The following is an 18,453-nucleotide window of genomic DNA, read 5'->3' on the forward strand; positions in this document are numbered from 1 at the left end:
TTCCCTGAAGTCGATGCAGGGTCGCAACGAACCGTCCTTTTTACCCACGAAGAAGAACCCCGACCCAACTGGAGACTGTGAAGGTCTGATAAATCCCTTAGCCAAGTTCTCCTGAATGTACTCTGCCATAGCCTGAGTCTCAGGACGTGACAGGGAGTACAACCTGCTCTTGGGAAGCTTAGCATTTGGCAACAAATCAATGGCACAGTCATAGGGGCGATGGGGAGGTAGTACCTCTGCAACTTTTTTGGAGAACACGTCCGCAAAATCTGCATAACACCCTGGCAATCCTGGCAAACTTAGCTGCGAGAGCCTGACTGGAAGGCTCAAGCAACTCCTGAAACAATCAGTACCCCAACTAAGAATCTCCCCAGAGACCCAGTCAAATTGAGGATTGTGGGCCCTTAACCAGGGTAACCCCAACACCAATGGGGCAAAAGTACAAGACAGTCACATAAAAGGACAATTTTTCAGAGTGTGTGGCTCCAATAAACAAAGAAATCTGGCTAGTGCAAGAGGTAATTTTACCTTGGGATAATGGTTCCCCGTTTAACCCACAAATCTCAATTTCCGATGCCAAGGGTACTAAGGGAACAGAGTGTTTCAGGGCGAATTGGCGGTCCATAAAAACCCCGTCGGCCCCACTGTCCACAAAGGCCTCAGTCTTGACAGTTTGACCGAGGATCTTCAAGGTCACCGGAATGATAAAAGTCTTCTTGGGAAATTCTGACTTCTGGCCTGACAGGATATTTCCCATCACCCTCAGGCCCTGAAGTTTTCCGGCTTTTCTGGGCATGATACTACCACATGACCTTTATTCCCACAGTACAAACACAACCCCTGCTGTCTCCTCCGCGTCTTCTCACGCGAGGAGAGGCGGGTAGCCCCAATCTGCATAGGCTCCTCAGAAAATTCCTCAGAGTCTGAGGTTCCCTTGGGAAGGAAGGAAATCTCAGTCTCCCTTTCAAGCCTACGCTCTCTCAGCCGTCTATCCACCCGGATGGATAACTGCATGAGCTGATCCAAGCTATCAGGCAAGGGATATTGTACCAGTTGGTCCTTTATCTGGTTAGAAAGACCTCTTCGGTACTGGTGTCTCAGGGCTGGGTCATTCCACTGGGTATCATGGGCCAACCTCCGAAACTCTGTACAGTAAACCTCAACTGGCCTTCGCCCTTGCTTAAGGATCGAAATCTGAGCCTCGGCTGAGGCCGTCTTGTCAGGGTCATCATACAACATGCCCAGTGCCGTAAAAAAAGCATCAACACTTTTAAGCGACGGACAGTCAGGCTGCTGAATATGTTATGCACACCAGTGCCTGCAGGAAAGTACTGGTGTCAGAACTGTTATGCACTCCAGTGTCTGCAGGAATGTACTGGTGTTTGAACTGTTATGCAAAACAAATGGACTCACAGACAAACTGGGAAATATGACATAACGTACACAGAAGGTAATAGGGTAACAAAATACACACAAAGTGAACAGAGAAGCCCAGAGGCTAAGGAACTGGGTATCTCCCTTGTATTAGAACTGCACAGATGGAAAAAGCAAGATGTTGTGTTTTAATACGTAGAGAACCCGAAATGCTGTTGCTAAGGGCAACAGCAAAACCCTAAAGGGTTACCAACGGGTGTGGCAGTAAACTCCATGGTCAGAGATGGAATGATAGACACAAGGAGAGTCTCCACAATCCTATTTCTCACTTGCAGTGCACAGGTTTTAGCTTACTGCCACTAAACTGACCCCTGACACCTAGCACAGTGAGACAGGATTAGACAGGCAAGTCTTAGAATACAGCCGCAAACTTGCTAAGTTCACAGAGTAGTAACAGAACCCCAGCAAGCTAAACGACTGACTCCAGTCTTACTGCTAGGTCTGGATTGGCAGAGTGTAATACCAAATCCCCAGGCCTATTTGCAGTAAGCAACAAACAAATACAAAGCTACACAGTACTGGCTAACTTTCATGAACTGACTAACCAACAAAGATTCAGCAGCATCTGCTTACCCTGAAAAGAGGCCTTATAAAGCAGGTGCTGTCCACGCCCCACTCAGACCTCACAGACTGTGAGCACAAAAACCAGCACCGGATCCCCTGCCGTGCACAGAGCCTATAACCACTGCACAGCAAAAGACCCGAACCGGAGTATCAGCTGCGCTCAGGTTACTCCACTAGCACTTGTCTCCCGGTTGCCATGACGACGTGGCAGCACAGGGCAGGAGACCCTAACACCCTCCTCTCTGCCGGCAGCGCTGAGAGTCTGAGCACTAGAGCGTTCAGACTCTACAGCGCATGCGCAGATCTCCGGGAAAATGGAGTGGCGGCCATTTTTCCTGAGATTTCTCTACTGCGCATGCGCAGAACTCTGTGAAAATGGCCGCTGCGGGACTCCGGAGGGGTGAGTATTCAGAAAATGGGTGCAGCGTGTGCGGTGGGGGCCCCCTCTGGACTCAGGGGCCCGTGTGCACCGCACACACTGCACCCATTACAGAAACGCCAGTGCTGATGCTGCTGTTAGTTACAGACTCCAGTCTATTGGACAAAATACTAGGTACTAGGGTCACCTGGCAACTATACCGCCTGCACACCCTAGCATCTGGGAGACAAGCTGTGAATGGGGAAATGTACTTGTAAAACTCCATCTGCCTCTAACCTGACTAATGAAAGCAGAGTCAAGATATAATTCTTCCTGTTATTCTCATATTGTCCGTGTAACTAAATACACTACATAAAATAAAATACATTAAATAAAATAAAATAAATAAAATTAAATAAACTACATTTCTTATCAGATACCAATCAGCTACACAGAATGGTCTTAGCTACCTTTTAGTTTGTTTGTAGATATAAATATAGAAAGGTATAGATATAAAACATAACACATTTCTTGTTCTAGCTAGTCATAGGAAGGATTTGTTAAATAGAAAAATGAGTAACATACAAGGTATGATGTGTTGTTCATGAACTAGCGTGGACTATGTAACACAATAAAAATGTGTTTAATGTTTAATGCCCTAAGCACAGCGGCAGAGTGATCACAAAGGAGGTCTGACTCCCTTTGGTCCGTACTGTCAGTAAGAGGGAGCTGAAGCCTAATAAGTGCAGCGTACCTCTTTTATTCGTTAATGAGACTTTGTTGGGCGGACTGCACAAGAAAAGAAGCGCAGACGACCTGCTGGTAAACAACTTTTGGATCTTTTGAAAGGTCGTCTGTCATTAACTGGTATTTTAATGAGCTACAAAAAGGAAAGGGAACAAACAAACCAGGATGACAGGCTGATGGAGGCCAGCTTGTGGAGGGGTCTGAGTAAGGGAAAAAATCTAATATTGACACTGTATTTTTCCTTAAATGGACACAAGTGGATTGCACTCTGACATACTAAAATAATACGCAACTTGTACAACTTCACAGTGCACCTTACACTGGAATCCAATGAATATTTCAGAGCAACAGAGCCTTCTACTCAGAATAACACTGGTTTGTACAGCCTTATTACTGACATACCAAGGTTTCCCATCAGATTGGCCCACCAGAGGATTCTATGGGACCAGCCACCGATCACTATAGAGAAGGTAGAGTGTTACACAGTGGTACGTAGAGCGGTTGCCGCTCTGAAACTCCTCTCTATAGGCAGTTTCATGCTTAAACTACGCATTACACCAATATTGAAATTATTTTATGAGCATCTGGTGTTTTAACTGTGGAAACTATGTTACACGCACTCCGCTACTGCCTATTCCTTCTGACCTGTGCCTCCTGTAGGGTGTGTCTGACCATTCAGCTGCCCAAGGCATTATCTAACATGACACACTGCTTACTCAAACTAACAAGCATTTGTGAGTAGTAAATCCGCTGCCTTACACACTACTGATACAGAAACTAATTTTAAAAACGTAACATGCTGTCTTGAAGACAATTTCATTCACATTGACGCTGATAGACAATTCCATACACAAATGGTCACATTCTGACGCATTATCCTGCAGGGAGGCTTTGGCAATATGCTAGTAATGCTCTGTGAAATGCAAGAACAAGGTGGGAGGTTTTGCCTAGACTTAACTACTGTAGCATTGATGTTCAAGGCCCGTCTGTTAGACCTTACACTGCTGCTTTGAGCAGTGCCGTAACTAGACATTTTAGCGCTGTGTGCAAGAAACAGTCTCAGCGCCCCCCCTAAAATATATATAGGGGTGTGGCTTCATGTGAAAGGGGTGTGGCCACAGAGCTCCCTTTTACACATTACAGCAGGCAGAGCTCCCTTTTTTAATATTACGGCAGGCAGAGCTCCCTTTCACACATTACAGCAGGCAGAGTCCCCCTTTTTTTACACATTAGGCAGTCAGTCCTCATTTTTTACATATTTGGGAGGGTTAGAGCAGATGAGAGGAACATGGGGGGAGGGCTAGGGTGAGAGCAGGTGAGAGGAACGTGGGGGGAGGGCTAGAGAGAGAGAGAGCGAGTGAGAGGAACGCAAGGGGAGGATTAGAGAGAGAGAGAGTGAGAGGAACGCAGGAGGAGGATTAGAGAGAGACTGAGAGGAACACAGGGGGAGGATTAGAGAGAGAGCGAGTGAGAGGAACGGAGGAGGAGGATTAGGGAGAGAGTGAGTGAGAGGAACGCAGGGGGAGGATTAGAGAGAGAGCGAGTGAGAGAAACGCAGGGGGAGGATTAGAGAGAGCGAGTGAGAGGAACGCAGGGGGAGGATTAGAGAGAGAGAGAGCGAGTGAGAGGAACGCAGGGGGAGGATTAGAGTTAGAGAGAGTGAGAGGAACGCAGGGGGAGGATTAGAGAGAGACAGAGGAACACAGGGGGAGAATTAGAGAGAGAGCGAGTGAGAGGAATGCAGGGGGAGGATTAGGGAGAGAGAATGTGAAAGGAACGCAGGGGGAGGATTAGGGAGAGAGCATGTGAGAGGAACGTGTGGGAAGGATTAGGGAGAGAGCAGGTGAGAGGAACATGGGGGGGAGGATTAGGGAGAGAGCAGGTGAGAGGAACGCGGGGGGAGGATTAGGGAGAGAGCAGGTGAGAGGAACGTGGGGGGAGGATTAGGGAGAGAGCAGGTGAGAGGAACGCGGGGGAGGATTAGGGAGAGAGCAGGTGAGAGGAACGTGGGGGGGGGGCTTGGGATAGAGTTGAGCGGCATACAGAAGGGAGGAGAGGTATGGAGAGAGCAGGTGAGAGGCCCACAATGGGAGGGAGCGGGGGGGGGGGGAGGGCTGTAATAAGTCCCTCACCTGCGGTGGTGGTGTGCCCTCGTGTAAGTCCGACTCCTGGTCCTGCGCTGACAGGTGCTGGTGTACGGGTCCCTCTGCTCCATGCCTTCCCCGGGTCTTCCGCGGCTGCAGCTCCCATGTCAGGCGCTGCACGCTGGCTGGGCTGGCTAAGTCAGAAGAGGCTGTTTCTGGCTGCCCTGGGCGCGCATGATGACGTCACGTCATGATGAGGGGAGAAAGGATGCTCAGCGCCTCAGCCTCCTCCCCTCAAGATCAGCTGCTGCTGCTGGGTGACGCCTCCAGCCCTCTAGTAAAGCTGGTGAGCAGAGCTTCTGCGGCGCAGCCCAGTCTGGGGTGGGGGGTGGGGCGGTGGTAGGAGGGGGGCTGTAGAGGCGATCACAGCGCCTACCGGATTAGCAGTTCTCCATATCCACGGTGCTCCTCTGGCAGCGGGCAGTAGTGTCGAGTAGCCCGGCGGGTGCATGTGGAGATTTAGCGCTGTGTGCAATGCCCCTCTCGCCCATACCTAGTTACGGCACTGGCTTTGAGCCACCTCACCGAAGTCCCTAGTAAGGGCAGACAAATATTGCAGCCCCAGAACATGCAAATATCTATACACATGACAATAAGCTGTGATCCTCCGATATTCGTCACTATATCATCACCAACAGGAATTCTATTTATTATAGATAGGAAGTCCCCTGACACAGTGTCGCAAAGCCATTAAACCAGAAAGGTACTGAATGAGATGTACTGTAGCAGAGTTTAAAAGAAATCACTGCAGACAGGTTTAAATAATAAATCACACACAGAAATCACTGACAAGAGGAGTGCACACACTACCAGACACTGAGCCAAGGAAATATCTCACCGACTAGAGACACTGACTCGTACAAAGTTGGAATAATTTACATTAATTAGGTTCAGTTCACTTAAGTAGTGTCAAAATGTAAGTTGATTTCAAAGTTTGAATTGTTTACCAGTCTGAAACATTCCCAATTTATTTAACTGTTAACTCAGCCAATTCCAAAATAGTAACAAGTGTACGTATACAATCAGGGGCGTAGCCAGAACTTTGTGGGCCCCATAGCAACATTTTGAAGGGTACCCTGTCCCAATGCTTCTAGAAAGACACCTCTCCACAGCAGTGCCCCCACTTCTTACTGTGCCACATTACTGTGCCCCAGTTCCTATTATATCACACTATAGTACCTCCACTTCATATTGTGCCACATTACAGTGCCACAGTTCCTATTATGCCCCCCTAGAGTACATCCACAGATTCCGCTGTATACTGTATGTACCTTTATGCAGACATACTCAGACAGAGGGCACTGGAGCACAGACTCCGCTGTATATGTACCTTTATATAGACATACTCAGACAGAGGGCACTGGAGCACAGACTCCGCTGTATATGTACCTTTATATAGACATACTCAGACAGAGGGCACTGTAGCACAGACTCTGCTGTATATGTACCTTTACATAGACATACTCAGACAGAGGGCACTGGAGCACAGACTCCGCTGTATATGTACCTTTATATAGACATACTCAGACAGAGGGCACTGGAGCACATACTCAGCTGTATATGTACCTTTATGCAGACATGTTCAGACAGAGGGCACTGGAGCACATACTCTGCTGTATATGTACCTTTATATAGACATACTCAGACAGAGGGCACTGGAGCACAGACTCCGCTGTATATGTACCTTTATATAGACATACTCAGACAGAGGGCACTGGTCTGGAGCACATACTCTGCTGTATATGTACCTTTATGTAGACATGTTCAGACAGAGGGCACTGGAGCACATACTCAGCTGTATATGTACCTTTATGCAGACATCTTCAGACAGAGGGCACTGGAGCACATACTCTGCTGTATATGTACCTTTATGCAGACATGTTCAGACAGAGGGCACTGGAGCACATACTCAGCTGTATATGTACCTTTATGCAGACATGTTCAGACAGAGGGCACTGGAGCACATACTCTGCTGTATATGTACCTTTATGCAGACATCCTCAGACAGAGGGCACTGGAGCACATACTCTGCTGTATATGTACCTATATGCAGACGCACTCAGACAGAGGATAACCGGAGCACAGACTCGGCTGTATACAGATGTGTCCTCTTACATACCTTGTTGCAGTCATGCTAAACAGCCCTTCAAGTCACGCCATGACGTGACGGTACTTGGTAGCGCAGAGCGTATTTTTTTCCGTTTTTTTTTTCCAGCGAAAAATGCATCTTAGATGCAAATGTAATGCAATATGATGCACGAGCAGCCTCTGCTGATTAAAATGATATGTGACATGCCTATATTCTGTGTGTAATTACGGCTGTATCTGCATCCGAAATACCACGTTACAGTGTTTTCCAGGAAAACACTGAAGCATAACATTTTGTATGCAAATACAGTTGCAATCACACACAGAATATAGGCATGTTCAGTGGCGGATTTAAAGGTGGTTGGAAAGATCGATCGCCCCCCGTACGCCTACCAGCCCCGCACAATTGACAAGTCGCCGGTGCCGGGTCCACTACCGTACGCCTGCCCACCATGCCTTGTCCGCAATGATACGTACATGCAGGTGGGAGGGGGTTTCTGTGTACCTAAACTCCGAAAAGGAAGCTGCCACAGTGAGCTACTGCGCATGCACAGCAGCACCTCTGATATACAGAGACAGATCGCTGTATCTAATGGGAGCTGTAGCGGCAGAGCGCAGCTCACCTCTTCCTTTGGGACTATGAGAACCATAGGTAAGGCTCTGTCAGTGGCTGCATCAAACAGTGTGTGTGTGGTGCATGCAGGGGAATGGGGTCCCGGGGCAGCTTTCTATATTATAATGAGGTGACTTAATTAATTAGCAGTAACAGCAGCCTATACTTTCTGTGGTGCATGTGTGTGCGTGGGGTTGGTGTCTTTATTAAAATGATGGCAGCAGTCTGTGTTTGCAGAGGTGCATGTATGCGTGTCTTATAGAGCCGCATGTTGCATATCATTTTAATCAGCAGAAGCTGCTTGTGCATCCTATAGCATTACACTGCGTCTAAGATGCATTTTCGCGGAATAAATCACAAAAAAAAGATGCTCAGCTCTACAGAGTCACACGGCGCTCACACATTATGTATAATGCGACTTATAGCGCACGTAGCAAAGATGTAAGAGGACACATTTGTATGTACCGTTATGCAGACATACTCAGACAGAGGGCACTGGAGCACAGACTCAGCTGTATAGGTACCTTTATGCAGACATGTACAGACTGAGGGCACTGGAGCAAGACTCAGCTGTACATATACCTTTATGCAGACATATACAGACAGAGGGCACTGGAGCAAGACTCAGCTGTACATGTACCTTTATGCAGACATACTCAGACAGGGGGCACTGACGCACAGACTCTGCTGTATGTGTACCTTTATATAGACATACTCAGACAGAGGGCACTGGAGCACAGACTCCGCTGTATATGTACCTTTGTAGGCATACTCAGACAGGGGGCACTGGAGCACAGACTCCGCTGTACATATACCTTTATGCAGACATACTCAGACAGGGGGCACTGACGCACAGACTCTGCTGTATGTGTACCTTTATATAGACATACTCAGACAGAGGGCACTGGAGCACAGACTCCGCTGTATATGTACCTTTGTAGGCATACTCAGACAGGGGGCACTGGAGCACAGACTCCGCTGTATATGTACCTTTGTAGGCATACTCAGACAGGGGGCACTGGAGCACAGACTCCGCTGTACATATACCTTTATGCTGACATACTCAGACAGGGGGCACTGGAGCACAGACTCTGCTGTATATGTACCTTTATACAGACATACTCAGACAGGGGGCACTGGAGCACAGACTCTGCTGTATATGTACCTTTATATAGACATACTCAGACAGAGGGCACTGGAGCACAGACTCCGCTGTATATGTACCTTTATGCAGACATATACAGACAGAGGGCACTGGAGCAAGACTCAGCTGTACATGTACCTTTATGCAGACATATACAGACAGAGGGCACTGGAGCAAGACTCAGCTGTACATGTACCTTTATGCAGACATATACAGACTGAGGGCACTGGAGCAAGACTCAGCTGTACATGTACCTTTATGCAGACATATACAGACAGAGGGCACTGGAGCAAGACTCAGCTGTACATGTACCTTTATGCAGACATATACAGACAGAGGGCACTGGAGCAAGACTCCGTTGTACATGTACCTTTATGCAGACATACTCAGACAGGGGGCACTGACGCACAGACTCTGCTGTATGTGTACCTTTATATAGACATACTCAGACAGAGGGCACTGGAGCACAGACTCCGCTGTATATGTACCTTTGCAGGCATACTCAGACAGGGGGCACTGGAGCACAGACTCCGCTGTATATGTACCTTTGTAGGCATACTCAGACAGGGGGCACTGGAGCACAGACTCCGCTGTATATGTACCTTTGTAGGCATACTCAGACAGGGGGCACTGGAGCACAGACTCCGCTGTACATATACCTTTATGCTGACATACTCAGACAGAGGGCACTGGAGCACAGACTCCGCTGTATATGTACCTTTATGAAGGCATACTCAGACAGGGGGCACTGGAGCACAGACTCCGCTGTATATGTACCTTTATGCTGACATACTCAGACAGGGGGCACTGGAGCACAGACTCTGCTGTATATGTACCTTTATACAGACATACACAGACAGGGGGCACTGGAGCACAGACTCCACTGTATATGTACCTTTGCAGGCATACTCAGACAGGGGGCACTGGAGCACAGACTCCGCTGTACATATACCTTTATGCTGACATACTCAGACAGAGGGCACTGGAGCACAGACTCCGCTGTATATGTACCTTTATGCAGAATGATCACATGGCCTTTAGTAGGATGAATCGGCCACTTGAACACAGTGGAGGCAGTCATTAAACTAAAAGGCTCCTTAAATTATCCCTCATCCCCAATTTTCTACATTACAGCAGTTTTCAGTCTTAAACTAAAGGGCTATATTCTCGTAAATATGGGTTCAGCCCACTAAGTGGCTGCCTGCAGAGTAACCTCTGTTTCAGTGCTAACTAATGTAAAGGTAACACTCTCATGAGAATTGGTTCAGCTAACGATGAAATGACGCCTCCACTGGTCTCATTTACAAAGCACATAACTGATGCAACGCAAAAACACCTTTTATCTCCCAGGGCAGAAGTGGGTGCAATGTATGTTGTGCTAACTAATGCCTTTGTACTGCAATTCTCTGTGTGTAGTGAATACATTCAAAATTCAATAGATTTTTAACCCAGGGCATGGCTCAGAGACGTACGCTAATGCCACTGCAGCTGATAAGGTGCACACAACAATTGTGCGCAAATATAGAAATGTTGCAGCCACCGGGATTTGTACTGAGATGCCCACTCGTGGCCTGTCTGAACTGCCACTTGTGCACAAAGATGCAACTATCAGATAAACATCGGTCCAACATTGGCCTTTTGAGTAATCCTATGGGCATGTAGACTGGCTGACGGAACTGAGACTCCGGGGCCAATTTGACTGCTTACAGGATTGCAGTTGCAGGCAGTCACACGCCCCAATACAGTGGCAACTTGCCTGCATTGTAGTAGCCACCACCCACTTCCCCTGTTACTGGCTACACATGGTGTCTGACTGTCAATCACTTTGCTAATAACTCCTCACGGCAAGACTGTTGTGGGCAGTGCGACTGCGCCAAAAAAAATTGCTCCACTGCCAGGGCCGTAACTAGGGGGGGGCTAGGGGGGCAGGCGACCTGGGCGCCGGATTGGAGGGGGTGCCGAGACCCCCTAACACCCTCTCCCGTTGGAGTTCTGTGATTAGACTGAAAATAAACTACAGCTCCCAGCAGCCCTCGGGAGCTGTAGTTTACTTTCAATTTCCTGTGTGCTGTGCGCGGCTCGGGGAAGCAGGAAGTCTCTATCTCTCTCTAGCTGCCCGATTTTTTTTTTCTGTAGCTCAGCCTCACGCAGTTTTCTTGCGCGGCTCCATTGCAGGCTGGGTGTTGGCAAGTACGGGCTGTGAGCTGCAGCTTCTTTCAGGCTGAACCCATGTGGTGGGGCGGAGAGGGGAGAGTTACATTTCAGCAGCGCTGTGCTGGCCGCATAGAGACACATCACCTCCTCGCTGCTGCTGCTGCTGAGTTAATTAGTCAGCAGTGTCCTGGCCGGGAGCGATTGAAGGCACTCAGCAGCAGCAGCAGTGAGGGGGTGATGTGTCTTTGAATACGCCGGGGTGGGCGCCAGTATTTTCCAAATGATGGACTCCTGCTTTAGCATCAGTGCAATGACCGAGGGGGCAGGCAGGAATGATCCCTGGTGTGGCAGTGCTGCTGTCCAATTATGGGGAGGGGATGATGATCTTAGTGCACCTACGCTTTGGGGTTGGGGGTTGGGGGGGGGGGGGTACTGCTGGGGGGAAAGGATGATCTTTGTTCCTGGGCTGTCTAGAGGAGGGTAGATGCTGTTGGGGTGGGCGTGTGGGGGTTGATCTTAGAGACTATGCTGTTTAGAGGTGTGTGTGTGTGTGGGGGGGGGGGGGGACTGCTGGGGGGATGACTGAGATGATTGCGCTGTCTGGAGGAGGGGTGCTGCTGGGTGGCTGATGATCATAGTGCTGTCTGGAGAGGTGGGGGTGCCGCTGGGGGGTGATCTTGGTTCCTGTGTTGTCTGTGAAGGGGTTGGGGTGCTGTTTGGGGGGGGGGGGGTGATGATCATAGTGCTTATGCTGCATATGAGAGGAGGGGATCAGTGAAGCACGCGGATGGACCAAAATTTTCTTTTATAGATGGAGATTGCTTTATCCCCATCTACCAGTGACTGCCACTGCGCCACCACGCCCCCCACGCTTGAAGTTGTCGCACGCAGCACAGCAGCTGATTAGAGAGAGTGTGCATTCACCCAGCATTTACATCAGCAACCTACTGGACCAATCACTGTCTGGCGGTGTCTGGATGGATACAGCTGTTTCCTTCCCGGCAATCAGCACTGATGGCTGACAGAAAGTTTCAGCAGCTCCAAGTCCTCACCACTACTTGTGTACTACAGCAGCTCCATGAGATGGTGAGTGATGTGAGAGCTGAGAGGGATATGAAGGTTATCTATCTATCTATCTATCTATCTATCTATCTATCTTTACTTGACATTTCTTTATCTCCTGTCACAACAATGCCAAAGTTTCAGAGTGTGTTGCCGCTCCTTTATTTAAGTGAAGAGACTTGGGCACTGTAATTTTACAGTTATGTCAGTGCCAGTCCTATTGACTGTTATATATATACGTGTATGTATTTGTGTGTGTATATATATATATATATATATATATATATGAGACAAAAATGTACCCGTAACGCACTAAAGAACAGCTGCACCACTGAAAGGACCCGTGTTAGCGGGAACTTAAACAATAAACATATACAAGTATACCACTTATATGGAAACCCCCCCCCCCCCATGCAAATCCTGCGTTTGCCACTGACCCGGTATAATAAAGGTGTTTTTTTTGCCGTGGGCTTGACGTCATGACGTTAGCGCACTGGAGAATAGAGTACACTGCGGAGCCAGCTGCTGCCTGCCTGCGGTACATGAGAGGGATCGGCTGCTTCAGAGGTACAGGACATTGGGAAGGGAAAGTAGGGCTGCTGCAGAGACGAGGATGGGTGTGTGTGGAGCGCTGCTGCAGAGGCACGGGGTGGAGGAGATTGGAGGGCTGCTGCAGAGGGACGGGGTGGAGGGCTGCTGCAGAAGCACAAGTGGGTAAAGAGAGGGGTGAGGCTGCTGCATAAGCACATGGGGAAGGGGGGTAGAGGCTGCTGCAGGGGTACAAGTGGTGAGGGTAGAGGCGAGGGTGCTGCAGGGGTACAATTTGAATTGGGGTACTATGGTGTGGCCTTCGGAGCATGCTGCCCCTTGATTAAGTATGGGAGGGGGATGGATATGAAATTTATGTTAGAAAAGGCAATTTTTCAGGTAAAAAAGTTCTGAAAGATATATATATATATATATATATATATATATATATAAAATATTTTTATTCATTTATTTATTTGTTTTACAATTTTTTTTTCTTAGGGAGGGGGGGGGCGCCAAATGACTACCTTGCCCCGGGTGACAAAAATCCTAGTTTCGGCCCTGCCACTGCTCACATTATCAACATTGTATCTATCTCTGAATCAGGCCCTTAAGCTGAATACATTTGTTTTGCAGCTATTGAAGGGTAGTGGGCTGACCTCAAGTGCTCAGAAGTGTATTGGTATATATAACCATGAACTAGATCAGCGTTTTTCAACCTGTGTGCCGCGGCACACTAGTGTGCCGCAAGCAGCTGCCAGGTGTGCCGCCGTCGCCAGCCAGAGATGCGCTGCCACCCACCAAAGAGACCCGCCGCAATCAGCCAGGGATGCCTGCCCAGCTGGCGCCGCCAGCGGTGACCAGCTCGGGCAGCCCTGTACTTCTGCGAGAGCCCTCCAGTGACCTATGATGACTCATAGGTCACGGACCGCACGTCCCATTCCCGCCTGCAGTACCCGCCCACTGCTGCTCCGTGCTGCCTGATCACGTCTCAGTGCTCACTTCTCCTCACTGAGAGCCTGAGAGGGAAAGATTATTTTCAGGTATACAAAAAAAGAACACCCATTATTAAGAAGTGTAATTACAGTGGGTAGGGGCAGGTATGTGGAATTACTATGGAGGCATGTGTATGTAATAACTATGGGGGGGGGGGGGCAGGAGTGTGGAATCACTATGGGGGCAGGCGTGTGGAATCACTATGGGGGGCAGGTGTGTGGCATTACTATTGGGTGTGTAGAATTACTATAATTACTATGGGGGGGCAGTGAGTGAAACTGTATATAAGGAGTAAATACTGACCAGGTTAAGTTGGAGGTGAAAGTACTGGAGGTCAATGTGTTTGTATTACTGTGGGGGCCAGTTGTTTGTTTAATTACTGTGGGGCCAATATATGTGTGTTTTTTTGTATGTTTTTTCCCCCGTGGGGCACTGATGGTGTGCCTTGGCAATTTTAAAGTCTTGTCGGTGTGCCGCGAGTTGAAAAAGGTTGAAAATCACTGAACTAGATATTATGCTAACACAAATACATCTAGAAGCAGTAGTAACAGAGCCAATATTTAAAACATAGAGGCTAAAATACATTTTGCACTTACCAATGCTTTGGCATTAGGGTTGGCTTTCTTATCCAGCAGGACTTTAGCTACTTTGTAATGACCACAGTGTGCAGCAACATGCAGTGCAGTTAAATAGTCATTGGTGACATCATCCACAGGCACGTTATGCAGCAGCAGGAGCTGCACACAGTTCAGGTGATCTCCTTGAGTTGCCATGTGCAGTGGTGACAGACCATTCTGTAAACAAACACTAGAGTTAGTGATTCATAGGTGCAGCAGACAGGTAAGTAGCAGGTGTTAGGTTCCCACGCAGCTTTCCTATTAACTATCGAACAAGATGGTTTAATGTTTTAATAGGTTTCATTTTTTATTGCAGTTTTCTTGGTAGAATTAGATGAATATTACATTAATGACACTGCCCAACAATGATAGATACTACTTTACCATCTTTACCATTAGGTTAACTTAGGTTGTTGCCAAAGCGCCAATGATTAACGCTCATCCACTGTTTTTAATGCCACCAAAGAGTTCTCCAGTGAATCGGCCAAAATCACCTTATATATAAAGCTGCCGGCTGCTGCTGCTTTTTCATGTCAGTATTACGCAGGAGTCTGGCACCATGCTAGGATATCAAAGCCACACTTCCACTGCCAGTCTGATGAGCCACAGAAAGCCCAAGGGTGTACTGGGTGTTGACCAGCTGAGTTCATTTTATTCCAATTTATGCATGATGTTTCCCATTTGCACTTTAATTTAGGAAGCACCTCATCCATATTCTGAGGGTTCATTTACGAAGAGCAAAACATCCACTGCCCAGTGCAAGAGCAGCCATGGGCCTACAATGCGCCTCAATTTATGCATCTAGATTTAAAGCAAAGTAACTGGCAAGACTGAGGCATCCTAGTTAGATTGCTACATTTAAAATAAGGCATTTTGTACTGTGCAAAAGCACTGCGGCCCTCATGGCTCATAGCAATAAGGTAAGAACCGGTATGGAATAATGACCCAACCCACTTCTCTGCTAAAGGCACCATCTAGCCTTTTGTGAAGAAGGTACAAACCAGTGCAGTGGTACAACAGAGGGAAAATGGGTTCACTGTATTGTACAGATGAGGCCATGATCATATTTGCTGCGATGCAGCATGCTGCAACATGGCCTGTTGCCTGGCTAAGCCTGCGACTATTCACAGCCGGCGATCGCTTCATTCATTCCTTTTTGCAGCCTGGCACGCCATGCAGCATGTCGCTTCGCAGTAAGATGAGCATGGCTACATCTGTACATCCTGAGTATGTCAATAAAATGCTACGCAAGCCTGATAACAAGAGTCACCTGAATGCAATTGTGTCTGTGAATAGTAGGGATATTGGCATTTTAGCAACAACTCTTTTTAAATAGGTAAAATAGGGACAACTGAAAACGTCAGTATATCTGTTAACCATTTGTCCTCTCATACAGATGGATACATCTTTATCTTGGCCTTTAATAGGATTAAGTGAGCCAGGGCAGTCGGACTTAATCCCCTGCTATAATGATTTAATCCTCTGATGTATTGTTCTCTCTGTATTGTATTGAAGCTGAGAACAATAGATGAAAGGCTTATGCTAATAAACCATGGTGTGCCTAGGCGCAGCAGAGAAGCCAAGATAAATGTGGCTCTATCTGTAGTTATCCTAAAGCCTTCTTCTCCATAGTGGGGCCTCAAGTCCTCAGGACATAGCATACAGTTATTTGGTTACCCCATCAGGACACGCATGTATTCATAATGCCAAACAATAAGATTATTCTCCAGTAAAAGTAAATAGCAGGAACAACCAGTTTCACATCTTTAAGACCAGTTTGTGCTGGGTTAACAGGAATCCAAATATATGTAAACATTTGTCTTGGACAAGTTGCAAGGTATAGTTTCACATGAGGTAATGACAGAGGTTCCAGCTGTCAGCTCTTGTATAGAGCATGAATAACAGCTCTGTGTCCTATCTAACCAGATGAGTACATTTATTGTATCTCCAGGCTTTATCTCCACATATACTACAATGGAATGTTTAGGAAATAAAAGATTAGTTACCTTAAAGAATTCCCAAAATAAAATCCAGTTGACAAACTACCGCCCAGCATGTAAATACCTGGCAGCGATATGATTGCAATGTAATTGCTGCTAAGGTAGGCGCAGCGCCACAATTTTTCGGGTTGCAGCGGCTGCATGTGATGTCACGCAGCCGTCCCGAACCTGCCCCCGTTTCCGATGACACGCCTGCCCAATGCAGAGTCAAGGCCCGCGCAAATGCATCTGCCTGTAAAACAGGCAGAGGCGTTCACATAAGTGAGATGCGATATCATTGTGCGCGCATGTGCAGTACGGCTGCTGTGTGTGCGCACTGGCCATTAATAGTTCAGTATGTGATCGCATCACTGCAATCAATACAGAAACAGAATAAGGCCCTATATGATATGTATTTATTACTTGTAATATTGTTAATGTACGTACACACAACAGAACTAGACAGTATAGAAACCAAGGCGGCTATCGCTAAGGGGCATACACACGGAGAGATCTGTGCTTAATTTCTAAGCAATCTAGTCAGATCTAGATCTCTCCATGTGTACCCCCCTTAAGACTCCCTTAAATAATGCGGAAATGTGTGCAGCTAAGCAGCGCAGATAGCAGATCCATGTGCAGCAGCCCATGTGCAGCAGGTGTGCAGCCCGACAGCCTCGCATCAACTCAGCAGTACAGCTTACTCTATAATTTTACTCTTTACTCTTCACCGAGACTGACTGATTGATAAGTAGCCCTGAAAATGAGTTATTTATTGCGACAATATAATAATTTTTAGGCCACACATTTCCAATGGGAGCCCAGGTCTGCATTGCTAGGCCCCTACTCAGATTTTCCTATGGAGCCTGGCAGAAAACATACAGGTCTGACTATTGTTCCCTTTGTGCTGGGTTTATGTGTTTGGCCTAAGCAAATAGCAATATTTTAGTCCCATGCACTATGCATTTTCAAATGGTAGACTGTATGACTGCCACAGATGGGGATCATTGTGTCAACCAGAATTAGGTCGACAGTCAATAGGTTGACCTCATATGGTCAACATGCATTAAGTTGTAAGGGTTAAAAGATCGACAGGGTTAATAGGTTGACATGTAAAAGACAGACAGTACAAAAGGTCGACAGGATCAATAGCTGGAAATGTTCCACACTAAAAAGTTTGACACAAGTTTGTTGTTTTTTTTTTTGTTTTTTTGGAGGGGGGGTATCATTTTCTATGTTAAACCACATGTGACCCCAATTAGTGTACCGCTTCGCTCGGCACACTTCGGCCAGGTTACTGTTCCCCATCGTAGTCCACGTGGATGGCAAATTATGAAAAAGTTGAAACAAATTGAAAAAATCCCCAAAAACTGGTGTCGACCTTGTGTGTTGACCATTATCATGTCAGCCTATTTACTGTCGACTTATCATCTGGATCCCGACTCCCACAACTGCTGAGACTCATCCATGTATCTTATGTTGCCTTTCAGTCGTCCTCTTGTGAGAGCGCGTCTCATGGCTCTAGAAATCTCATTTTTAATAATACTGCCTTCCTGAGTAGGTGGCACAATATGCACAGGAGGTGTCGGCAAGTGGATTTCCAGTCACTTTATATTAATGTATGTTTGTTTAATATCATGTTAGGATAAGCTATTTGGAGAATTAATGTGCATGGCTTTAATTGTGGAGTTTGCATTCAACTGGACAATTTGATATTCATGAATAAGATTAAATATTGTAATGTAAAGTGTCAGATTAATTTAAGAAGTTACACTTAGATTTGGTGACTACATTAATGTTCCGATGGATTGTTTCTACCAATAACAATGTGTCCCTGCTTTGGAATAAAATAATGTAGGGAAGAAAACACTTAGAAATTACACTATACCCATATGGGAGAATTATGCCAGGCAAAACAAGACCTAAACTTCTGCAAATAATGGGTTGTTCAGCCTCACTTTAAACAGTTTGGGTAGATCGAGGATAACACATCCGGATTTCCCATTAAAAAATGTCGGTAGGCTTCAA

General features: G+C 47.0%; 1 protein-coding gene across 27 annotated transcripts in view; it reads right to left on the reverse strand.

The window, feature by feature from the left end:
• The window catches only part of ANK3 (ankyrin 3), a 1,328,922-nt gene that overhangs the window by 270,233 nt on the left and 1,040,236 nt on the right, over positions 1-18,453 (reverse strand). For all 27 annotated transcript variants that reach the window (XM_063961780.1, XM_063961785.1, XM_063961778.1 and 24 more), the window contains one exon: positions 14,429-14,626. In XM_063961780.1, coding sequence (XP_063817850.1) covers positions 14,429-14,626 — 198 coding nt within the window. The remainder of the gene's footprint in view (positions 1-14,428; positions 14,627-18,453) is intronic.

The sequence above is a fragment of the Pseudophryne corroboree genome, chromosome 3 (assembly GCF_028390025.1).
Source record: "Pseudophryne corroboree isolate aPseCor3 chromosome 3, aPseCor3.hap2, whole genome shotgun sequence".
Classification (NCBI taxonomy): domain Eukaryota; kingdom Metazoa; phylum Chordata; class Amphibia; order Anura; family Myobatrachidae; genus Pseudophryne; species Pseudophryne corroboree.